The sequence below is a fragment of the Thermoascus crustaceus genome, assembly GCF_041956765.1.
Source record: "Thermoascus crustaceus strain CBS 181.67 unplaced genomic scaffold VTN00scaffold_2, whole genome shotgun sequence".
NCBI classification, from domain to species: domain Eukaryota; kingdom Fungi; phylum Ascomycota; class Eurotiomycetes; order Eurotiales; family Thermoascaceae; genus Thermoascus; species Thermoascus crustaceus.
Window position 1 is genome coordinate 4424800 of NW_027192528.1, and position 24221 is coordinate 4449020.

The 24221-nt window shown below is 52.2% G+C and overlaps 6 protein-coding genes and 1 non-coding gene across 7 annotated transcripts; 3 read left to right on the forward strand and 4 right to left on the reverse strand.

Annotated features, from left to right (window-relative positions):
• Positions 1–121: 121 nt before the first annotated feature.
• Positions 122–3268, forward strand: VTN00DRAFT_5084 (uncharacterized protein; the record flags this gene model as incomplete). The annotated part of the gene is made up of 1 exon (XM_069431578.1): positions 122–3268. The coding sequence occupies one exon, from the start codon at positions 122–124 to the stop codon at positions 3266–3268; it is 3147 nt and encodes a 1048-aa protein (XP_069290599.1).
• Positions 3269–3643: 375 nt separating this feature from the next.
• On the reverse strand, positions 3644–4945 carry VTN00DRAFT_5085 (uncharacterized protein; the record flags this gene model as incomplete). Its single annotated transcript, XM_069431579.1, has 1 exon — positions 3644–4945. One exon carries the CDS (start codon positions 4943–4945, stop codon positions 3644–3646), a length of 1302 nt encoding a protein of 433 aa, XP_069290600.1.
• A 235-nt stretch (positions 4946–5180) lies between these two features.
• Positions 5181–7693, forward strand: VTN00DRAFT_5086 (uncharacterized protein; the record flags this gene model as incomplete). Its single annotated transcript, XM_069431580.1, has 3 exons — positions 5181–5432; positions 5516–6757; positions 6824–7693. The coding sequence occupies 3 exons, from the start codon at positions 5181–5183 to the stop codon at positions 7691–7693; spliced, it is 2364 nt and encodes a 787-aa protein (XP_069290601.1).
• A 1405-nt stretch (positions 7694–9098) lies between these two features.
• VTN00DRAFT_5087 (uncharacterized protein) lies at positions 9099–13082 on the reverse strand (the record flags this gene model as incomplete). Its single annotated transcript, XM_069431581.1, has 1 exon — positions 9099–13082. The coding sequence occupies one exon, from the start codon at positions 13080–13082 to the stop codon at positions 9099–9101; it is 3984 nt and encodes a 1327-aa protein (XP_069290602.1).
• Positions 13083–16536: 3454 nt separating this feature from the next.
• VTN00DRAFT_5088 (uncharacterized protein) lies at positions 16537–18842 on the reverse strand (the record flags this gene model as incomplete). Its single annotated transcript, XM_069431582.1, has 9 exons — positions 16537–16800; positions 16880–16949; positions 17058–17303; positions 17365–17501; positions 17573–17823; positions 17900–18200; positions 18266–18503; positions 18572–18606; positions 18678–18842. The coding sequence occupies 9 exons, from the start codon at positions 18840–18842 to the stop codon at positions 16537–16539; spliced, it is 1707 nt and encodes a 568-aa protein (XP_069290603.1).
• A 1536-nt stretch (positions 18843–20378) lies between these two features.
• Positions 20379–20449, reverse strand: VTN00DRAFT_t69. The gene has a single exon. It is a non-coding gene; the product is annotated as a tRNA-Gly (tRNA).
• An 816-nt stretch (positions 20450–21265) lies between these two features.
• On the forward strand, positions 21266–21673 carry VTN00DRAFT_5089 (uncharacterized protein; the record flags this gene model as incomplete). Its single annotated transcript, XM_069431583.1, has 2 exons — positions 21266–21491; positions 21561–21673. The coding sequence occupies 2 exons, from the start codon at positions 21266–21268 to the stop codon at positions 21671–21673; spliced, it is 339 nt and encodes a 112-aa protein (XP_069290604.1).
• Positions 21674–24221: the final 2548 nt, after the last annotated feature.

Here is a 24221-nt window from a genome sequence, read left to right on the forward strand (position 1 = left end):
TTTCCATATCTTTATCATATCGCGTCCTGACCTCTTCTCTTTCTTTCTCTCTCCTCTCTATCTCCTCCCTCTTCTCTGTGTCCATCGTTGGTTCCCAGAGGTCTCCGACCATCCTGTCACGATGGCCGGATCTTCTTCCGCCCCCGCTCTCTCCGCTCTCGGCGGCCCAACCTATGTCACCGCGCAGACCCTGATCCAGCAGGTCGCCTACGCCCTCTCCGACAAGATCTTCTCCTACTCCCCGGAGACCTTTGATCTCGACTCTGCTGTTCGTGAGTGGGCGAAGGCCAAGGAGACCAACTCCAATGGCGAGGCTCCCAAGGTGCAGCCCATGGAGACCCGCCAGGGCGCTGGAAACATCGCCCTCGGCTACCTCTTCTCGCGCGACTTCGACCTGCGCAAGCGCCATGTTCCCCAGGGCATCATCGCCTCTTCTGCGACTCTGCCGTATCTGCGCCCGGCCCTAGAGCAGCTGTCTCTGCTGTACTCTGTTGCCAGCCCTGTGGCCGCTCACGTTGCTGCCCTTGACTACGCCGGTGACGACGGTCTGGTCTCGGACTATGCTTCCGCCCTGGCCCTCGCCGAGGAGCTCGGCCTGGGTCTGGTCTCCAGCGCCTCCACCCACGAGGCCCAGCACATGGCTCTCTTTGCCACCCTGCTGGCCTCTTTCCTGCCGTCTATCCACGTCTTCGACGGCGTTCGTGTTGGCCGTGAGACCACCCGTGTCATCGATGTCCTCGACCAGGCTGGTCTGGCCCGCACCTACGAGGCTGTTCGCCAGACTCTGACCGACGCTCGCAGCCGTCACCTCGATGCCCAGGGCAAGGTCCTCAGCCTGCTCCAGACCCTCAACGGTGAGCTGGGCACCGACTACGGTCTCTTCGAGTACCACGGTCACCCCGAGGCTACCTCCGTTCTGGTTGCCTTCGGTACCGTCGAGGCGTCCCTGACCGCTCAGGTCGCCCGCTCCCTGGCCAAGGATGGTGCCCGCGTTGGTGTTGTCAACGTCCGTGTATACCGCCCCTTCGTCGAGGAGGAGTTCCTCCGCGTTCTGCCTCAGACCGTCAAGACCGTTGGCGTCCTCGGCCAGGTCCGCGACGAGCTGGCCGTGCAGGAGGCGGGTGTCCACTCCGCCCTGTACGACGACGTGCTCGCCGCTCTGGTCCTTTCCGGCTCTCAGCCCCCGAGCTGCCTTGAGATCAAGTACGCTCGCTCACACCGCTGGACGCTGCTGAACACCGCCGCCGCCTTCCAGCGCGTGGCCGACAAGCCCATCCTCCAGGCCGCTCAGGATGCCCAGGACCCTGCTCCCCTGCAGCTCCTTGACCCGGCCGTCGTCAAGGAGTACACCTTCTGGGACACGGACGACACCGCATCGGCCCAGGCCGCCCGCGAACTCGGCGAGGCCCTGGCTAAGGACTCTGCTAGCAATGTCACTATCAGCACGGCGCATGACAACCTCGTCCAGGGTGGTGCGGTCCGTGTCGACATCCGTAAGAGCGCCAAGACTCTTGACGCTCCCTATGCCGTGACTGCGGCCGATGTCGCCTACGTCGGCAACGTTAAGCTGCTGGGTGACGTTGACGTGCTGGCTTCCATCAAGGACAACGGAAAGATCATCGTCAGCGCACCTGGCGTGAAGGATGACGAGCTCGAGAAGAAGCTTCCTGCGGCTTTCCGTCAGGACCTGGCCCAGCGCGGCATTTCCCTGTACATTGTCGACCCGTCTGTTGCGGGAGACGCTGCGCTGCAGCCATTAGTCCTGCAAGCTGCCTTCCTGCGTGTCGCACTGCCGGCCCAGGAGACGATTGGCACGGAGAAGCTGGCCAAGGTCATCGGTAACGCTGCAGCCATCGAGACCGTGACCAAGGACCTGGACAAGATGCTGCGTGTGATCGAGGTGCCCGAGGCGTGGAAGTCTGTTGAGGGAGCCGCTGGGACACCCCGTCTCCCTGCCGACATCACGGCCAACAGCTTCGTGCCGTTCGACAAGAGCGAGCAGGAGCCCCCATCGCTGCTCCGCGACTGGAAGACCGCCGCCAAGGGTCTGGCCTTCAAGGAGGCTTATGGCACGCGCTCTGCTCTCCGTCCGGACCTCAGCACCAAGACGTTCACGGTCCACGTCAAGGAGAACCGCCGTCTCACCCCTGTCACCTACGACCGCAACATCTTCCACATCGAGTTCGACCTGGGCGACTCCGGCCTCACCTACGACATTGGCGAGGCTCTGGGTGTCCACGCCGAGAACGATGGCGAGGAGGTCATGGAGTTCATCAAGTTCTACGGCCTCAACCCTGACGAGATCGTGGAGGTGCCGTCGCGCGAGGACCCAAGCATCCTGGAGAACCGCACCGTGTACCAGGCTCTCGTCCAGAACGTCGACATCTTCGGTCGTCCGCCCAAGCGTTTCTACGAGGCCCTTGCCGAGTTCGCCACGGACGAGAAGGAGAAGAAGAAGCTTCTCGCCCTGGGTGGACAGGAGGGCGCTGCCGAGTTCAAGCACCGCTCCGAGGTCGAGACCGTCACCTTCGCCGACATCCTGGTCGAGTTCCCGTCCGCTCACCCCAGCTTCCACGATCTTGTGCGCATCGTGAGCCCGATGAAGCGCCGCGAGTACTCCATCGCCTCGTGCCAGAAGGTCACGCCAAACTCTGTGGCCCTGATGATCGTCGTCGTCAACTGGACCGACCCGCGCGGCCGCCGGCGCATCGGTCAGGCTACCCGGTACCTGCACAAGCTCAAGCCCGGCGCTCCTGTCACTGTCAGCGTCAAGGCCAGTGTCATGAAGCTGCCTCCGAAGTCCACCCAGCCGCTCATCATGGCCGGTCTGGGTACCGGTCTTGCTCCGTTCCGCGCCTTCGTCCAGCACCGCGCCCTCGAGAAGGCCCAAGGCAGAGAGGTCGGCTCCGTCCTGCTGTACATGGGCTCCCGCCACCAGCGCGAGGAGTACTGCTACGGTGAGGAGTGGGAGGCCTACCAGGCTGCCGGTGTCATCACACTCCTGGGCCGTGCCTTTTCCCGTGACCAGCCTCAGAAGATCTACATCCAGGACCGCATGCGCGAGAGCCTGCCCGAGATCATCCAGGCGTACATCCGCGAGCAGGGTGCCTTCTACCTGTGTGGTCCCACCTGGCCCGTTCCCGACGTCACCGCCGTGTTGGAGGAGGCCATCGCGACGGAGGCCAAAGAGACGGGCAAGAAGGTCGACACGCGCAGGGAGATTGAGAAGCTGAAGGACGAGGAGAGATACGTCCTTGAGGTCTACTAAGCTGTTGGCCTGGTTATTTTGCAATGCGTATCTTTTGATTTGATTCAAAACTGGATATCCCTTGACAAGTATGATGATCAGACGAGATGCATAGATATGAATTCCTTCGAGTAGATATTTCACGAATCAAATACATATTTCTTCAAATATACTTTTCTATTCTATGCCTTCTATTTGTACGAGTACAATCCCCGGGTATCATCTAGTCTAGTAGATCAACCAACCCAGCCTCCCGTAGTCTACCTAACTGTCATTCCATATACAAGGTGCAACATAACCATAACTTCTATACAAAGAACCAAAGATGAAAATCCGACGTAAAAAAAACCCCAACAATATATATATATATATAACACAAAACGACGGTCACTCAACTCAGGCTCTACCTACAGTCCCCAACTTCGTCTTCCCGTACGCACCGCCCTTCTCCCTCCTCATCTCCAGCGCCCGCTTGTACGGTGGCGCCGTGGGCGGCTGCACGGGATCCAAGCTGACGTGCCCAGGGGGTAAGGCGTACGATGCATCGGAGTCCCACGCTGAGAGGTCTCCGCAGGCGATGAAGGGGGATATCCAGCGGTCTTCTGGGGGGTTCGTAGTCTTGTGCAGGACACGGACCTGGGTGGTATGGTTCGGGGAGACGTGTGTGGTAGTTTCGGTGGTGACCGGTGTCCGTTCGGTGGTGTCCTCGTCCTCATCTTCCTCGTCGCCGGGGATCTCAACCTCAACCACCCCTTCCGCACCACCGCCCCTCGCAGAAACAGTCGGAGCAGCAGCACCCCCAAACATCGGATTCTTCAACGCCTCAACAGCGTCACCTTCCCCCTCCGCACCCCTAGCAGGCGGAATAAACCCCTCACAAACGACAAACGCCTCGAGACTACTCGCCCGACTACTCCGCGGCTTCGCCACGGACACCTTCTCAAACACCGTCCTCAGCTGCGCGTAGATCAGATCCACGTCCCTTCCCCTGAACACTTTCGCGACGAATTTTCCGCCCGGGCGGAGCACGCCGATGGCGAGGTTCAGGGCTGAGTAGAGGAGTTGGGATTGGATGTAGATGTCGAGGTCGTGCAGGCCCGTGACGTCGGGGGCGCCGTCGGAGAGGACGAGGTCGACTGGATGCGGGTGTGCGTGTGGGTGGGAGGAGGGTTTGTCTGTCGGGGAGGGGGTGGTAGAGGTAGAGTCGTAGGCTTCCGGGTCCAGAGCGCGCAGGAGGAGCGGGATCGTGGACGGGTGCGTGATGTCCGCTTTGAGGGTCGTGATGCCCTCGAGGGGCGCCATGGGCTGGAGATCGATGGCGACGATCTTGACGTTTTTGCGCGGTTTCAGTTTGCTCTCTTCCTCCTCTCCATCATCTGTCTCTTCTTCTGCGACATCCTCCCCCGCGGCCTTCCTTTCTATCCGCTCCAGCGCCCTCTTTTCTCTCCGCCTCTTCTCCACCCACGCCCTCCGTCCAAAACTCTCCCCCCGGATCAAGACCCGACTGAGCACCTGACTCCAGCTTCCGGGCGCGGCGCAGAGGTCCACGACGCGGGTGACGCTGTCCGGGTCGGAATGTGCGAAGAGGTCGAACTGCTCGTCGATCTGGATGAGTTTGAAGGCGGAGCGGGCGCGCCAGTTCTGTTCCTTGGCCAGCCGGTAGTAGGCGTCGCGTTTGTCTTTGGAGGATTTGCCCATCTTGCTGTTTTGCTTTATGTTCGTTAGATCTTGCCTGTGGAGGGTGGTTGCGACATGGAGGGGTTGGTTGGATGGTCAACTTTTTTGATGTGGGGAGATTGGCGTTGATAAGATCGTGCCGAAAAGGCGGGCGGAACTTTTCTGCCGCCCGTTTTTGGAGAAAAAATCAAAGTCGCGCGACTTGCGACATCAACATACTCCTCTTTTCACATACACTCACCCACTTTTTTCAACTATGGGCAGCAAACGACAGCGCGAGTCCAAAGGACTCGGTCTTCTGTCCAAGAAGAGACAAAAGGTCGAAAAGTCCGCGGGCAATGGTAACGACTCGGACGACGGCGTTGTCGTCGGCGTCGACGAGCTCGACTGGAAGGCCGTTTCGCTGCCCGACCGGCTCGACGATGCGGAGGGCTTCTTTGGACTCGAGGAGATTGAGGGTGTGGATATTGTCAGGCCTGAGGATGGGAAGGGACAGGTTAAGTTCAAGGTGAGTCTTTTGACCGGATGAATGGCATGGCGGATTGTTCTTCTACGAAGAACTAAATCAATAGCTAACTTTCTGCGGTTCAGGCTGCCAAGAACAAGCCCGTCAAATCGATCCTGAAGAAGACCAAGCCGGCTGAGGAAGAGGAGAAGGAATACGATGACGAGTGGTCCGGGTTTAGTGACGACGAGCCGGAGGAGGATAAGGATACCCAGCCAGCTGAGAAGGCAGCGGAGAAGAAGGATGTACCAGAGAAGTTGGAAAAGTCAAAGGAAGGCAAAAAGGACCTAAAGGAGAACCAGAAAGAAAGCAAGGAGGCAAACAACAAACCGAAAGAGAATAAGGAGAAGAAAGAAAAGCCTCAGAAGAAGCGCAAAGAAATGGACCGCGGCATCCAACCCAGCCTGTCCTTCGCGGCCCTCAACGACGAGGAAGACGACGGTGTGGATGTGTCGGCATGGGATTCTCTGGGCCTGTCACCCGAGATCCAGACCAGCCTGTCCAAGCTGAAATTCACCACCCCTACCCCCGTCCAGAAGGCCTGCATACCGGAGATTCTGGCCGGACATGATGTCGTGGGCAAGGCCTCTACGGGTTCCGGAAAGACGCTGGCGTTTGGTATCCCTATTCTCGAGCACTATCTGGATAAGAGAAGACGAGGGGACTGCCGGGACGAGTCAGATGATGAGAAGGGCCCCGACCCCATCGCATTGATATTGTCTCCGACACGAGAGCTGGCACACCAGCTGGCGAAGCATATTGGGGACCTCAACACCCATGCCCCCGACACCAATGCACGCATCGCTCTCCTGACCGGGGGCCTGTCGATACAGAAGCAGCAGCGCCTGCTGGCCAATGCGGACATCGTGATCGGCACTCCCGGCCGAGTATGGGAGGTCATGAGCACGGGACCGGGCATGATCAAGAAGCTGAAGCAGATCAAGTTCCTCGTCGTCGATGAAGCGGATCGGCTTCTCAGCGAGGGACACTTCAAGGAAGTCGAGGAGATCCTGAACGCGCTCGATCGGGTAGAGGAAGGTACCTTTCCGGAAGACGAGGCGGAGTCTGATGAGGAGGATGAGGAGGACGAGGAGCAGAGACAGACGCTGGTCTTCTCAGCCACGTTCCATAAAGGCTTGCAGCAGAAGCTGGCAGGCAAGGGACGCTTCTTTGGTGGTGACCTGCTGGACAAGAAGGAGTCCATGGAGTATCTCCTCGAGAAGCTGAACTTCCGTGAAGAGCATCCCAAGTTCATAGATGTAAACCCCGTCTCGCAGATGGCGGAGGGACTGAAAGAAGGACTTGTGGAATGTGCCGCGATGGAGAAGGTGAGTTTTCCATCATCTCTACACTACCTTATATCATCTACAAGATCACGTTCTGACTGGACATAGGACCTCTACCTCTACACCCTTCTCCTCTACCACCCCAACCACCGCACCCTTGTCTTCACCAACTCCATCTCCGCCGTCCGCCGCCTCACCCAGCTCCTCCAGAACCTCAACCTGCCCGCCCTCGCCCTGCACTCCTCCATGGCCCAAAAGGCCCGTCTCCGCTCCGTCGAGCGCTTCTCCTCCCCATCCTCCGACCCCAGCTCCATCCTCGTCGCGACGGACGTCGCCGCGCGCGGTCTCGACATCAAGGGCATCGACTTTGTCGTGCACTACCACGTCCCCCGCACCGCGGACACATACGTCCACCGCTCCGGACGTACGGCCCGCGCCGGCGCGCCCGGAAAGAGCGTGATCATCTGCGCGCCCGACGAAGTCGTCGGCGTAGCCCGCCTGAGCGCCAAGGTCCACGCCGACTTCAACAAGAACAACCCCAGCCGACGCATCGCGCTCGAATCCCTCGAGCTCGACCGACGCATCGTCTCGCGCGTCCGCCCACGGATCCAACTCGCGAAACGCATCACGGAGGCCACCATCGCGAAAGAGAAACTCTCCGCGGAAGACAACTGGCTTCGCGCCGCGGCCGAAGATCTCGGTGTGGACTACGACAGCGAGGAATTCGAGGAGCAGAGCAAAGCCGCCAAGGGCAAGGGGCGCGGCCGGGGCCGGCACGAGCGCGAGAAGAAGGCCGGCAGCGTGACCAAGGCCGAGTTGGCGGCCATGCGGGCGGAGCTGAAGAGTCTCCTGGCGAAGAGGGTGAATATCGGTGTGAGTGAGCGGTATATCACCGCAGGACGGGTGGATGTGGAGGCGCTGCTGAGGGGGGAGGGGAATCGGGCGTTTTTGGGGGATGTGGATGCGTTGGGTTTTTAGACCTGACCTTAACGTGCCTGTCTTTTGTTTGTATGTATGTATATAAGAAGACTATTCTCGCTCTCTGCAAGACTGATGTATGTATGTACATGTACAGCATCTTTCTTTTCCGTGGTGTTGACCGTCGGAATATATATATTTCCAACAAAAGACAACAAACCAGAGACAGACCATTCACTGCTCTCGAAAAAAAGAGAAACAAAAAAATATCCTAGTTCCTGCCTCCTCCTCTTCATAATATAATATACCAGTACAATAGTCCTGTAATATAATATAATAGCGTCTAAAGACCCCACTGCTGTCTACCAGAATTAACCAATTTATCATGCTTGACAGGCAGGTATTAAGATAAATAAATTAAATTGCTTCTGAGAAGGCCCACAAGGGACTAAGAAAAGCATACTCAATATAAACAAACACTTAAAAGGTTATAAAACTTAGACTGGATAAAACGGATCTAATAATCTACTTCACAATTCAACCGCTCCACTCCACTCAAAACACCACGTAAAAAGAAAGGAAACATCCAACACCTTTCAAATAAATAAATAAAGCCATCCTCAAAAGCAAGCCTTTGCTTAAGTGGTATGGCAGACAGACAGACAAACACTAAGACTTAATTAATCTACAAGACCCCCTATTTTTATTTTTCATTTCCCTTAGCCTCCTTCTGTCTTGCTTAAGGGCATATATTATATAACATCCATCAGTCCATACACGCCATCTACCTAGCTCTAGCTAGGCATGTAAGGGGAAGCCCTTAGGCAACGCAACCAATCCTATAGCCCACGTATGCCAGCAAGGTCGGTCTAGGGCCAGTCCTACGGCAATTAGAAGCAATCTCTCTCAGGAATCTCCGAAGCGGACATGAACGAACATGGCCACGTTCAAAAGGGCAGTGGTTGAAGGACAGGGGTTGAATGGAAAAATATGTTATCTATGTGCTATACATCTATTAGAAGTGATTAAGTTAGGTAGTGGCTGCTATCCTACCGCATTAAAAAAATCGCCTCCTGTGGAATAAGGACAAGAAAAATAGGAGATAGATTCGCGCTTTTGAAACACATGCACACAGAAGGTATAACAGATCAATACGCTAAAACAACATCAACATCCATAACTAACAAAACAAGAATAAAACAAACATGAATGCAAATGAATAAGCACCATATTTCGCCCGGCTAACATATATGAAACACAAAAGATTGAAGTAAATCAAGCGGTCTATATTTCCCTCCTTCTCTCCCTCCCTACCTCCGTTGTGAGCAAGATGTCCTGAGAGATCTTGCTTCATGCTGGTACATGGATCTGGCCCGATCTGCTGTGACAGCTTAGTACCAACTTCGTTTACTTGAACAACACAGTGTGCATGTACTGCAATAATACTGCCCTGCGATCGGCCAGATCACCACGACCACTGTTCATCCCAGTGCTTCTCATCAAACTCGAGATACAGTCTCCCGTCCGCGGCGCGGGCCAAGCCGCGCGGGTAGTGATAAATGTCGTACGACCCACCGTGCTTCTCCTTGATGTTGTGGTAGAAGTCGTATACGCGCTTGTAGCTCTCAATCAGGTCCTCGACGCCCTCCCGTCGGACGCAGTTTTTGTGGGTCGCCGGGCCGCGCAGCTTGTCCAGCCGCTTGGTCAGCTTCGCGATGGCCGCCATCTGGTCCTGGACCTCATCACGGAGGGTTTCGGTGCTGTTCTTCTCTGCGGCTAGAGCGACATCTGCAGATTTCAGCCTGTTTTCGAGTTCGTCGATGAGGGCTGCGTGCGAGCGGAGCTTGGACTCCTTCGCGGCGATTTCTTCGTCGAGGTGCGCCATGTCGGTGGCGTGGCTCGTCTTCTCCGCGGCCAGAGCATTTTCCACGGCCTTCAGCCTACTTTCCAGGTCGGAGATGAGGGCAGCGCGGGAGCGGAGTTCCGACTCCTTCGAGGCGACTTTATCCTCAAGGTTGGTGATATCGGTGGCATGGTTGGTCTTCTCTGCGGATAGAGCGGCCTCCGCAGCCTTGAGTTTGTCTTCGAGGTCGGCGATGTCGGTGGCGTGGTTGATCTTCGCTGTGGATAGAGCGGCGTCCGCGGTCTTCAGCTTGTCTTCGAGGTCGGCGATGAAACCTGCGCGTGAGCGGAGCTCGGACTCCCTCGCGGCAATTTCTTCCTCGAGACGGGCGACATCGGCGGCGTGGTTGTTTTTCTCGTCGCGGAGTTGCTTGTACAGGCGCTCCGGGTCGTATTCGAGCTCGCGCTGGAAGGCCGTGTCGAGGTCCTGCTTCAGTTTCTGGACGCGCTGGTTGGCCTGAGCAACCTCGCGTTCGCGGCGGGAGAGGTCGAATTTCACGTTGTCGAGGTTCTGTTCGGCGGCCATGGCTTCGGCTTTGGCGGCCTTGAGTTTCGCTTCGAGGTCTTTGATCGTTGCCGTCGACGTCTTAATCTCCTCTTCCAGTGCGGCCATCTTGGACTTGGACGCGTCTCGGAGGACTGCGAGCTCTGCCGTTGCCTCCTGCGCGTTGGTGCGCTCGGCCCTCAGCTCGCCCATCAGCTTCGCACGGGTTCCTTTCTCCTTGGCAAGCTCGTCCTGAAGTCTGGCCTTCTTCGTTTCGAGCTCGAGCAGCTCCGAGCCGAGGGCGGCGGCCTTATCGGTCGCCTCGGAGAGTCGGTTCTCCGCTTCCTGGAGAGACTTCGCCAGTGTCTTATTCTCCTCCTCGAGAGTCGCCTGGGCTGCCTTGCAGTTCTGAACTTCCGTTTTGAGGCTCTGCTCCTTTTGCTGGTTCTCGTCCGCCGACTCTTTCAAGCTCTTGACGGTACGCTGTAGTCCGGCGATTTCATCCTCTAGGACCTTCTTCGTATGGGCGAAGGTTGTATTCCCGATCTCCCTCTCGTCCTGCACTCGTGCCTTCATCACGCGTAGTTCCACCTCCAACGCTGTGTGGTTGGCCATCTCGTTTCGCAGCTCCCCGATGGCTTTCTGGTAGGCATCTTTTTGCGCGGTCAGCTCTGCCTGGAGTGAGGTCTTCGCCTGGCTGGTGCGGGAGAGTTCGCTCTCAAGTTCATGGATCTTCTTCTCTGCTTCAGAGAGTTTCGTCTTCGTCTCTTGGACGCTGGTTTTTAGCTTCTTGTTCTCGTCCTCGAGTCGCGACTTGGTAGCTTGGTACTCGACGTTCTCCGCGTGCCACTTGTCGGCGTCGGTTTTCAGAATTTTGAATTCCTCCTGGAGCTTCTCTTTGGCGCTGTTCATAGACGCGTTGTCCTTGGTGAGAGTTTGATTCGCCTGACGAAGCTCCTCCACCTTATGCTCGAGACGCTGGATAATGTGCTTGAACCTGTCAACCGTCTGCGCCTGCCGTTTGTTCTCTTCCGTCGCAGACTCAAGAGACTTTTCCACCTTCTTCTTCGCAACCTCAAGGTCGCGAGACTTGCGATCGAGAGCATCGTTCGCATTTGAGAGTTCCTGTTTGTCTGCTAAATGCTTTTTCTCCTGGTCCTTTAGGGCTTTGCATGTGTTTTGAAGCCGGACTTTAGCGTTGTTCGCCTCGGTGAGCGACTTTTGGAGGTTCGCTTGACGGTTGTTTGCCTCCGCGAGTGACTTTTCGAGGCCGCGAGACTTTCGATCGAGGGCATCATTGGCGTTTGAAAGTTCCTGTTTGTCCGCCAAGTGCTTTTTTTCCTGGTCCTGTAAGGTTTTGCACATGTTCTGAAGCTGGGATTTAGCGTCGTTTGCCTCTGTAAGAGACTTCTCAAGGTTCGTCTGACGGCTGTTCGCCTCCATAAGAGACTTCTCAAGGTGCATCTGACGGCTATTTGCCTCTGCAAGAAACTTCTCAAGGTCCATCTGACGGCCGTTGGCCTCCGTAAGAGACTTCTCAAGGCTCGTCTGACGGCTGTTTGCATCCGTAAGTGATTTCTCTAGATTGAGTTTGATATTTCTCAGGGCCTCGATCTCATTTTGTAGTTCCTTGATTTCAGCGCTGCTGTCGGCCAGGGTCTTTTTCTCCTGATCCTGGAGGGTTTTGCATGTGTTCTGAAGCTGAGTTTTAGCATTATTTGCCTCTGTGAGCGACTTCTGGAGGGTTGCTTGACGGTTGTTCGACTCCGCAAGTGACTTCTGGAGGTTTGCTTGACGGTTGTTGGCCTCAGCGAGTGACTTCTCAAGGTTCAGTTTGACTTCTTTTAGGGCCTCAATCTCCTTTCGCAGTTGCTTGACTTCAGCGCTGTTGTCCGCCAATTCCTTCTTTTCCCGATCCTGTAAAGCTTTGCATGCGTTCTGCAGCCGAAATTTAGCATTGTTTGCCTCCGCGAGCGACTTTTCGAGGTTCGCCTTGACATCTTTGAGGGCCTGAATCTCATTTCGCAGTTGCTTGATCTCAGCACTGTTGTCCGCTGACCGCTGTTTTTCCTGATCCTGTAGAACTTTGCATCTGTTCTGAAGCCGAATCTTGACATCGTTTGCCTCCGCGAGCGACCTCTCGAGTTTGAATTTGACGTCTTTCAGAGCGTCAATTTCCTTTCGCAGTTCCTTGATCTCAGCGCCATCCCGGCTGATCTCTGCGGTCGGGGAGTCTCTGTACTGGCTGCTCTGGCTGCTCTGGCTGCCATGTCGGATGTGGCTGGGTCGTCTGAGCGGGCTGGGCGGTGGAGTCTGGCTGAAATCTCTGAGCTGGCCGGTTTGTTTCACATGGCTGGGCTTGATGGCCAGGTTGAACTCTCTGGCCGCACCTGTTTGTCTGACCGGGCTGGGCTCTGGTGTCTGGCTGAGATTTCTGCTCTGGTCGGGCTGACTGCTCTGGCTGTTCTGCCTGGCGTAGCTGGGTCGTCGGAGCGGGTTGGGCTCTGGTGTCTGGTTCCGATCTCTGATCTGGTCGGACTGGCTGCTCTGGCTATTCTGCCTGGCGTAACTTGGTCGTCTGAGCGGGTTGGGGTCTGGCATCTGGTTGGGATCTTTGGTCTTGCCGGTTTGCCTGGTCTGGCTGATCGGTGAGGTTTGTCTAGTCTGGCTGGTCTGGCTGGTCTGTGAGGAACGGCTGAGGTCACTGCCGCTTTTCAGGGCTTCCATATCCTTCAACAGCTGGAGGATCGCAGAAGTATCCTGGCTAGGATCTCGCGGCCGGCTAGGATCTTGCGACCGGCTGGTCTCTCGTGGTTCTCGTGGTTCTCGTGGCTCTCTGGGCTCCCTCGGCTGGCTGGGCTGCGTCGGCTGGCTTGCGCTGGGCTGGGGGGACTGTTTCACCTCTTTGTCGTCCTTCAGGGCCCCAAGATCCTTCAGGAGTTGCATGATCTCAGCACCGCTCTGTCTGGCGTGTCTGACCAGGCTGCTCTCGCCATAATTTTGTTGGGCTTTGGGATTAGCCTGTTTGGGCCCCTCCAAGGACTTTGTCGTCCCGGGGTTCATTGTGACCTCCGTCTAGCTAGCACCAAATAAAACGCCACCGTCGAATACCGCAATATGACACGAGCTGTGGTTGTTCTTTGCCCTTGGTGTCGTTGAAGGGTTAGTAGGAGGTAGGGAGGTAGGGGAGGGAGGTAGGTAAGTAAGTAAATTAGGTAGGAGGTACGTTGCTGTGAGGCACCAGCTTGTCCATGGCGCCTCGATGTGCGGTCAAATATATTTCGACCCCCATATCGTGCACCAAAAGAAAAAAAAAATGTACACAGCATACGAGGCAGCCAGTTATTCGTTGGGTAGAAGCTGAATCGGCACGGCTGCATCGCGACGGATGTATCACCATGCGGAGTAAAACCATGCTGGGCAGCTGCAAATAAAGGCCCAATGAAGCCACCCCACGTCTGAGCCTAGATGGGTCAGTTCAGAAAGCGCGACACGTTGTTGCCCAATTCTTGGGCCGACACCTTATTTTAAGTGATCGCCCTCTCTGGGTCTGCGAGCTTGAGCAGGACGAACAGGACAATCAGAGAGCCGTTGTAATTTATCCCCGCAACGGAGGCCATATTGAGCAATTCATCCACCGTCGATAATAACGCACAAGTCATGCTGCAACCACGCGGGCTTTGTGGCTTCCTGAGGCTTGTACCGGGCGCGTATCTGTTCCGCACACACACTGGAATATTCTAGACAGCGTGCTACGTGTCCAATGTTGCTCCCAAGCCTCGCCTCGTTGCCTGCAAAGCGTTGAGTCTCGACCATAGCATTCCGTGCTTGTATTGCGCGGTGGTTGGTGAGTGGATCCTTTTTTGGGGCCAGTGGGCGTGAAATGCTGGGAGGTGAACCCCTGCAGACCATGAGTCAGCACATGGAAAAAGTCTTCTCAAGCTGGAGATTGGGCAGACCAGCAAGCTGATAGCTGGAGCTCTCAGGCTGGAGCGGCGCGAGTCGTTCTGACGGACAGGAGATGAGATGGAACACATCGACTCGTGTCGGTTGATCACACGTGAGCGACAGGGGACGGAGCGCCCGAGTCCCGTTGAACGTCTTAACTCTTCGCGCCAGCACGGCGATCGGGATCTGCCCACGCCAGGACGCCTCACTAGGTTGATCGTCGCTCTGCCAGCTGTGATTAGACGATCTTCTAGCTGAGGTCTCCGGTCTCTGGGCTGATTGCCGTTGGCTTCCGCTAGAGCAACAGCAAGCTACCTAGACATCGAATATTCTTCCGCGGTGATCCGAAAGGGGTATTCCCTCTGACCCTGTTGTAAGGCACTCAACTGGCAGATTTTCATGCCAATGCTCAAGGCGAAACGTGCGGGGGCAGCCAGTAATCTAGTAATACGGTCCAAAAATTAGAAGCATAACCAGACCTGCTGCTATGTGGGCAGTAAATGCTTGGCAGGTAAACACTGACATGATAATCCAGGATCAATGCTTCCACCATCTCCTCTCCACCTCGCCATATGCAGCACTAAGCAGAACCGTCCCGCTTGTGTGATATATCGCATTTCGTCATTGAAGGCGGGGATTGCAGATAAGTCTGGTTATCAACGGCTCTAGGTGAATACCAGATACCACTGGACCCGGACTGCTATACACACGGTAACAGAACGATAATCCCAGCAATCGACACTGATTTGCTGAAATTGGATTTGCTAAATATAGGTAACCAGGTCCGGGTAACTTGCTGCAATTACATACATATATCCACACATCCCGTCTGATGTCCGTATGTTACGCAGACATCTGAATATGTTCGTACCCAGGCATGGCATGGCATGGCATGGCATCAACGTCATCATACTCATTCTTGCATTGATCCAATGCATCAATGGACAATGCACGTCGAAGGGCCCGCTCAGTAGCTTCCTCCTGTAGTAGGGTTTGCAAACCGTTGGTGCCGGCAAAGGACTCCGTCTGACCTCGACTAGCGGATTACCGATATCCTGGTGGGGGGGGGGGGGGGGGGGGTTAGATCATATCTACTGTCCTCATGTTTGGGCTTTTACCGGATGAAAGTTTCTTGGTGGATTGGACGTATGTAGCATTGCAGCTATCTAATCAGTTTTGTTCCCGCGATAGGGGTATAAACAGACTATATTTTTGGAATAGAGGATTGTTAGAATATCTCCAATTGCCAATAACTGCTAAATAAAACCCGAGTAAAGCACACTACCAACGTTCACAAATGTGACAGGAACACGGAGGTGAGTAGTTGGCTTGAAGCAGCGAATGCTGCAGCATAAAAACTTGGGATTCCTCATTGCAGATGTATATGGCCACTGCATTCCCATGACTGCCCGGAATCGATATTGCCTGATATAGAAAATCCTGGGTGATCATAATCCCGTACATTGTTTTCTCTAGTATCTATGAGCGTTAGAGGGGAGAATTGTATGTCTACTCAGAAGAACATACTCCAAATCGTCCAATGATGCAATAACACAGCACGATTCGAGTTCTTGGGAAAAAGCTGTCCCTGCTGAATAGTAGTGTGGAAGATATGCCCTCCTACCCAATTAGGCCTAGCCTCTCGCGTGTCTATGTTATTCCACATTCGTGTAAACAGTTAGAATCCTCTTTCAAGCAAGCAAGCAAGCTCATAATAATAATATCAACATCATCTCATAGAGTTCCGCCTCCTTCTCCCATACTTCCTAGCCTTCATCTAGCTAGAAAGTACTTTTCTCAGCTTACGCGTAAACATAATGACAACGTAAAATATCTACAGCACATGGGTTATCATTTTATCTTGTAGCTGTATGGGAGGCTAGCTACCTGATACACAAGCGGATGGAGAGGTGATGTCCGCTGTCTAGCCCCAACCCTGAGCCCTAACTTTGCCCTACGCTAACCAATTGGCCGGGCAGAACACTACCTCCGATAAGTGCCCTGGGAACCCTAGTGGGTTGCCTGCCTTATTAGGGAAATAGCTACCTATGCTACCTTAGCTACCTAACCTTAAATCACACGAGTTTAAAATAGAGCTTAAATGATCCGGAAGAATGTTTATACAGCTATCATATATACTAACGTAAAAGCATAGCGATATCTTCATTACAACTCCATTAAATGTGAAAGCGGGATGCTTGAGTAGAAGCTCTTTTCCTGCTTTCATTTCTACTTATGGGAGAAGGAGGCGGAACTCTATGAGATGATGTTGATATTATTATTATGAGCTTGCTTGCTTGCTTGAAAGAGGATTCTAACTGTTTACACGAATGTGGAATAACATAGACACGCGAGAGGCTAGGCCTAATTGGGTAGGAGGGCATATCTTCCACAGGAAGATCTCACGAAGATGGTGATAGCTCAGCTAAGTGGAGCATCTCCTAGGTAGGTGTGGAACACGATAATATGGCACACAAAATAAGAACTGCAATTATTCCTAATTCTCCACACAATAAACCTCTCCCAGCTTATTCAGTGTCCATTCTGGAACTGGACCTTCTTCTCCGTTTCAAATGGGTTTTTCAAATGGGTTCTTCACTGGCACAAAAGCCACATCCAAGTACCCCGTTGTAAACCCCCCTGCGATCTGCTCTTTGACCAGACCGTTACCGAACCACGCGAGCGGATTCCCCTTCAGCTCCGCGCGCAGCTCGTACTCGTAGTCCTCCCATCGAGGGCTCTCCATCACGCTGGAGCCGTGGAGTTGGCTCCCGGGCCAGACGGCGAGCATGCGGCCGTTGGGATCGCGTTTGTGTTTCCACCATACTCCGCACTGAGGAGGGTAATGTTGGTATGTTTCTTTTCCTTTTCCATGAAGGGATGGTTGAAGAAGGGAAGCATAAATATCTCACCGTTCCAGAGAAAACTGTCGGGATAAAGTATCGGTCTGTGTACTGCCGGAATGCTTTCACCATTTCAGGCCTGGAAGGATTTTTTTATGATCAGCAAACCGTAGGAGGATTTATATCTCACGATTTATATCTAATTCAGGTCCATCTCGGATTTCTGGCCCTCGAGTTGAGTACGTACTTAACAACCATACTCTTGATAAACTCCCGTTGGATCTTCTGTATCGCTTTACCCACGTAGCGGACCGCGCTCTCGAGAAACGGGACGGTTGAACCCTGCGCAGCTCCCCCGTTCGGGCCAAGAAAGCGGAAGAAATTGGGCATATGCGCAGGCACCAGGGACAGGTAGGCCTCGGGGAAGTCGTCCCAAAGATCCTGGAGGTTGACGCCGTTTTTGCCGATCACGGGGAAATGTTGCTTGTGGACACTGCGGCCGTTAGTAAAAATATCTCCGTGTACATTATTTTGTATTGAACCACGAGCCGTACTCGTCATATCCTGTTGCGCAGATGATCATGTCCACCTCGCGCTTCTTTCCATCTTCAGTCTCGATCCCATCTTTGACCACTCTCTTGATAGGAGTTGGTATGAAATCGACATTGTCCTCCACCAACGCTTCCAGGTACTGCGGGAAAGAGACTACGGATCAGCATACTGTCGAATCATGATAATCAATGGCTGAACCCAACAACTTACCCCAGGACCCGGAGTGAGTCTCCTGCAACCGACAGCAAAATCCGGAACCAGGGCCTGAAACACTTCGGGTTTCTTAGCCAGCTTAGTCCGCATATGTTCGCGACAGATGTCAGCCGTCGTCTTCTCGGCGTCTGTATTCTTGTACAGTGCTTCCATTGGTTTATTCAAGACGTCTTCGATGCGGCGGCGGAACTCGAGGTATTCTGTCGGGTCGCGCTGGAATTTCTCCAGGTAGTCTGCTGGCGTGATTACTATAACATATCAGTTATCCAGTCACGAGCAAACATATACCGATACTCCCTTCTATGGGAAATGACTAGTACTCACACGATCCCCCTTGCTCTGTCATGCCCTCAGCGCCGAGGCCTACCGGAGGGATCCAGTTCCGGCCCTTCATGTAGTGATCGACCCGCTTGACGACAGGCTGAATTTTGGGCAAGATCTGGATCCCACTCGAGCCGCCACCGATCAAAGCTACTCGTTTTCCAGACAGACCGTACGTGGGATCGTACGCGGCGGAATGTACGAGCTTGCCTTGGAAGTCGTGCAGGCCGGGGATGTCAGGCCACCGCCACTGGTTCAGCAGGCCAGTTGCGGCGCAGACGACGTCGGCTGTATCTGTAAATTTCTAGAGAACAAGATATCTGTTTAGAGAGTCTCTAGTCAGAGTGAGCAAGGGAAACAAATGCCTACTTCACCTGTCTCCTCACTCTCCACCTCCACATGCCACTTCCCCTCCGAGTCACCCCACTCCGCTCTCACCACGCGGTGGTGGAACTTCATGTATTGGTAGGCATCGTACTTGGCGGCGACCCGTTGCAGGTAGGCCTGGATCTCCGCGCCGCTGGCGTAGTAGCTGCTCCATTGGGGGTTGTTCTCAAAGGAGAACTGGTAGGAATGAGAGGGGATGTCACATGCGATTCCTGGATATCTGCAAGCCGGTTCGCCAGCCTTATTACTGTGATCGATCAAACATTAAAAGAGAAAGGGGGATCATACACGTTCTCAAACCAGGTTCCTCCAAGATCGGCATTCTAATTGAATGATATATTCGTCAGTGTCACAATACTATAAAGCTCTGCTTCTGTTTTTCTGACAGACTGACCTTCTCATATATGACCAGCTCGAGGTTCCGAATCGACCGCGGAAACAGGATCCCCGCGAGAATCCCAGACATGCCCGCGCCAAAGACAATCACCCTTATTGGACGAGCCTCATTGATGGGACGTCTTGAGAGATCGGTGGGGTCATTGTGGTCGAAGAAACCCATTTTTCTTGCAGGTAGATAGATGTGAGTTTTGGGGAAATAGGCATTCCTTGATGCAAGCGAGTCTCAACTAGCGATAGGAAGGAAGCAGGAGAAAAGAGAAAATGCCAGAGCTCCCTCGACCACAGCAAGGAGCGCTCATAAATTGAATTAGCAGTGCTCCGCACGGACTACACGAGTGGTGGAACAAACCCCGGATTTCTACCTACAGCCGGCTAAAAGGTAGTAGCTATACTAAAGAGCGAACGGTCAAGATAAGAATATCCATCCATCCATCATCCGTCACATGCCATATCCTATGGTGTGTGCCTTGTCTAGTGAGTCAATCAATACTTAGTTCAGAAGTACTATACATTAGTATGTATCAAGCTCAAGGCGAGCGGGATGGATGGATCAGATATGTATGGACGGAGCATGCTTTACCGTACGGCATCTTCTGTACCGTACCATACCCCTCTTCTGGCTGTCCAATAGCAATAATAATATGTGATTTTTCCCCTCCTCTTCTTCACCCCCTTCTTTCTATTATTCGATTCTCGGAACTATTTGGACTGTACAGTAGGCTGCCATATCTTTTGGCACCCCTCCCCTGCTACCCACTGTCTTGGCAGATAGCTATTCTATAACCACATGACTTTAAGCTATTGACATCATGACAGGTCACAGACCCTAGACAAAGCCAGCCCAGATCAAAATATAGAAAAAGTGGCAAGGTGAATTGGCTTGGAGAGGGGGGAGGGGGTGCCGAAAGATATGGCAACCTGCTTTATGGCAAAGAGACAGTACTATAAAGGCCATATTTTGGAAAGCCCTTTTCACAGAGGTCTAAGAATAAAATCCGTGGCCAACTATTACAGAAAGCTGTCATTGTACAGTACTACAAGTACCGCCTTAGTCAAGTTGCTGTAGACCCTTGAACGCCATCTCCCAAATACCTAACAGGTCCCCCTGACAATGTTATCTCGGCTTCTCGTTGGCCAAATCGAGTCCTGAAAGGCTCAAGTTAGGGCACGGCCCGAAGCTTAACTGCAGCTTAAGTCAACGACAGCCAGCCGACCCTTCGTCTTTGACTGTGCCGCTGCAGTGATGTAGCTGCTAGCTGCATATCAGAGCACATTACTGTCTTTGTCACGCTAATACTAAGAGTATTCAACAAGGATAACGGCTTGCACGAGCCATGTCAGACTACCTATCGAGCGGATTGTCCGATCTGGCCAGGAGGGCATTGTGGGGAGAGAAACTGCCGGATTGTCAAGAGAGCGTAATACCCCATAACCCATACTTTGTAAAGATAGAAGCATATATTTAATCGTATGCTAGTCCGAAATAAAAAAAATATATAGTGTATAAATCTCCTTCACTGTCCGAAACGGCGGCTTTCTGTTCTGTGGAAGGGAGAAGGAACCGTGCTCTACGGACTTAGGTACTCTGCCCTATCTTGTAGGTTAGGGTTCTACGCCCGTCCACAAGACTAAAAAAGAACAAGTTGGATCGGCGAAAAAGAAGCGGTCACCGTTGTTGGTGGCTGTTCTCTCACAATGCATCATCCGCGAATCGAACGCGGGCCTCATCGATGGCAACGATGAATTCTACCACTAGACCAATGATGCTTACACGTGATAGCGAACCACAGAATAATTACTTTTCAAAATTCACCCAAGGCTGTTTACACTATTCCGGTGAATTAAAAATATCCTTTGCTGTCTGCATTATGGGTAAGATATGGAATTGTGATGTTGTGGGAAACAGAAGCAGGCTGACTTGTGGAGGGGAGATATAGGCAAGGCCCCAAACATTCCTTAACACCGATTCAATGGCCTAGTCCTTGAACTTGAGCGGGGTAATAAGCTCCATCTACACCGGGAAAAGCGAACTAGTGAGCTGTAGTTTACATATGCGGGGAGAGCTACAGGTGGTAATCAGGGATTACTGTCCTATTTAGCAGAGGTACATCTACTAAGCCAGATACTCATTGTAACGAAATATCAGAGAACTTCATTCAAGGTACCTTTTATTCTTGAACCATGTTGACTAGTACTACTGCTAGTGCCAGCATCTTGCAACAGCTCTCCGGCCGGGTCGCCATTGTGACCGGAGCCTCTCAGGGCATAGGCCGTGAGATCTGCATCTGGATACTACCACGAAGGCGCTCTGCTTGTCTGTGCTGACTTGAAGTCCCAGGGGTGAACACCTAACAAGGCTTCTGTTCATTAATTGATTACCCAGTGTCTTGGAAAGGCCATCTTCGTCCAGGTCCATGTCAGTGATGTGAGCAGGTTGAGGCGCTAGTCGCCAGAGCAGTGGAGGAACATGGTCGGTTAGACATGTAAGAAATGTCAACATTAACAACAGCAGCAGTTCCATTCAAGCACATAAAATCCAAGAACACTTCTAGAGGCTGATTCATCATAATTGTCTGCAGTTACATGAACAACACTGGTTTCTGCAGCGAAGCTGCCGCCGTGAACTCGATCAACAAGGCATCTGAAGACATGATCAACTCCCACCTGTCCGTCAATGTCAAAGGAACCTTCTTTGGATGCAAGCATACTCTGCGCCAAATGAAGAAGCAAGAGCCTCTGTGGCATGGAGATTGCGGTTGGACCGTCAATATCTCTTCTACCATCGCCTTGGTCGGGATGGCCGGTCTGTGTAAGTTGCCTATCCATCGGAGTGTTGACTGCTCAGATCTCTTCTGACGAATGTTTTGTATACCATTAGCCATCTATGCTGCCACCAAAGGCGCTGTCGCATCGTTGACAAAATCAGTCACCATCAATGCTGCTCCCTATCGCGTTCACTGCAATGCGGTCTGTCCGGGGTGTGTGTCTTAATATCAGCACTTCTCTTCCTTCTCCTTTTATGGAGGGTTGTGCTATTCTATAACCTGACTGGATGCCTATATACAGACACACAAACATCTATGCTTGACGCCGCCTTCAGGTCAGTGTTTGAAGCCAACCAAGCTGTGGTGGCAGCACAATCCCATGGGGATGATTCAGCAAGCCATGGGATATTGTGTGCACAGTGGTCTTTTACATGAGTGACAATGCAAGCTGGGTTACTGGAAGCTGCTTGCCTGTTGACGGGGGGATTACGGCTCAGTAAGGAGCTTGCTATGTATACAACAGGACAGGTAGACAAATGTAAGGAGGTAGTAAGTATGCCAATTATACTATATAGCATCAGTTCAAAATAAATATCCTGTTGGTGTTCATTAAGGAATTGGATCGGCTAACTGACACTGAACAGGGAACCAGTAATATAGATGGAGAAAGAAAGAATAAGAGAAAGATATATATATATGCAAAAGAGACAAAGTAAGCATTTAGTAATGGTCAATCAACTGAAGTAGGCATCAAGAATCTCCATATTGGGGATGTACTCAAGGAAGATAGAATTCAGAGGGTACCTATCATTCAGGAACATCTTAAGATGAGGTTGACAGTCTCTTTAATTGATCTTTTCAATTGTGCTGTAGAATTTGAGGGACAATTCCACAGTCACAGAGACCATGCGCATTACAACCCCCTGGGCTCAATGCTCAAAGCAGATATATGGCTTATTCCACATGGATCTTTCTCTTTAGAAGGATCCTCCTGTTGTATATGTCAATACTTTTAACAAGTCTTGTCTTCAAGCAGCATTTGTTCCTGATTCTAGAGTTGCTGGACTTTCCTTTGCAGGTTATCTATCACAGAGGTCAGATACAGATAAGACTGGATGGGGGCTTTTACCTGCTGTGGCCACAACCAGCTCCTGCATTACCTGGCCACTTTGTTGGGGTCACTTTTCCTGTCAGCTTATGCACACGCTACAGCAGTCTTGTACTTACAGTCTGAAGGACCTGGATGGGAGGGGGCATAGGATAGGAACTTACCTTCTGCTTATTTCCAAAATGGGAGGTGGAAGGAGGATGGACAGACTACACAAAAGGAGTTAGTACTCCACAGTTGCTACCTTGCAATTATCACTTATGCTAAACTTACACATCTGTGGAAATGTGTCCCAAATCTCCCAGCAAATGTCAGGATCAGCCACAAGTATCTGCCCACAGGCTGTCGCGTACTTACTAATTGGAGGTGTAAGGATCTGCCTAATCCAGGCCCCTACAGGCATTAATCCATCCATAAGGGTTATTGCAATTATGACAATTATCATATCAGACTCCATCTTCAGGTATAGACATATGGAGGATGAAGTTGATAAAGTTTTGACAAATGGAGAATCACAGAAACAACACTATCCCTTTCCTCTTGTGATGAAGTTAGAGATAGGCAACAGAAGGCCCGAAAAAGCACATCCTTGAGAAATGTCTATATAAAAGATTTTCATATTTATGGGGAAAAAGTGTAACTGGGAGTCTTCTGGTAACGAATCCATGCTTTGTCAGATAATTATCCATATGCCCGGAAACTTGTCCTGATTCTCTAGTTTGTTGTCATATTATGCTTTGCTATACTGGATTGTTTTTCCCTGCTTTGCTGTGACGTTGTACGTAGTTGAGGAGATACAGGTGAAAAGTCACCCTGTAATTGAGACATTGCTTTAAGGTTAGAACAGGTAAGAGGAATGCAATCTCACAAAGCATGTAATAACAGCAGTGTGCGATGATTTTGCTGATGCCATTACTTGAGTCACGGCAGACAAAGCAGTTTCTCGAATACCAACATCAGGTTTTCAGTTATCAAATTGTACGCAATAACTTTCACTTCCTAGAATGTGATAAAAAGTTGGGAAGTGTTGAAGCAAACACAATGAATGGGTAATTAGGTGTCCATACCTGTGGCAGGTTTTCAAGTTCTCCAAACAGTTCTCTGGGAACATTCTGCTTATCCAAGGACTGTTCCTGTTGACTATCATTAGTCCAACATGACAGAAGATTTGGATCAGTGAAGTTGGGCTCCTCTAGATTCTAGATGAACTCCTCAATGCATCTTCTCTTGAGGACTTGTCAAAAGAAGACAAGTTCACTGGAAGATCCATAAGTCAGCACAAGAGTTATAGCAGATCCCCTGCTTTTCTGAAATGGGGTTGCAAAGGAAGACTGCACAGGAAGTCCCAGATTACAGTGCCTTTTTGTTGTTTTGCATTTGGAATGCTTACCAGAGAGCAGTTTCCCTGTTAAATGTCTCCATGTTGCAATATTGTTTAGAAGCTCCAGCTCAGGACCTTTAGTCAAAAGTTGCCCACTTTGAGATCAAAGTCTGGCACACTAATGGAGCGACACTGGATGATATTTTCTGAAGTCCAGTAAATGAGTGCTGTGGCAGGTTCTATGGAAGTAAGATACAGATTGGTAAAGGAAGCTATTGAATATCTTCTGGCAACCAGAACATCAGATACTTTGGCAAAGTAACCACAACATTATCTTCCTCATCA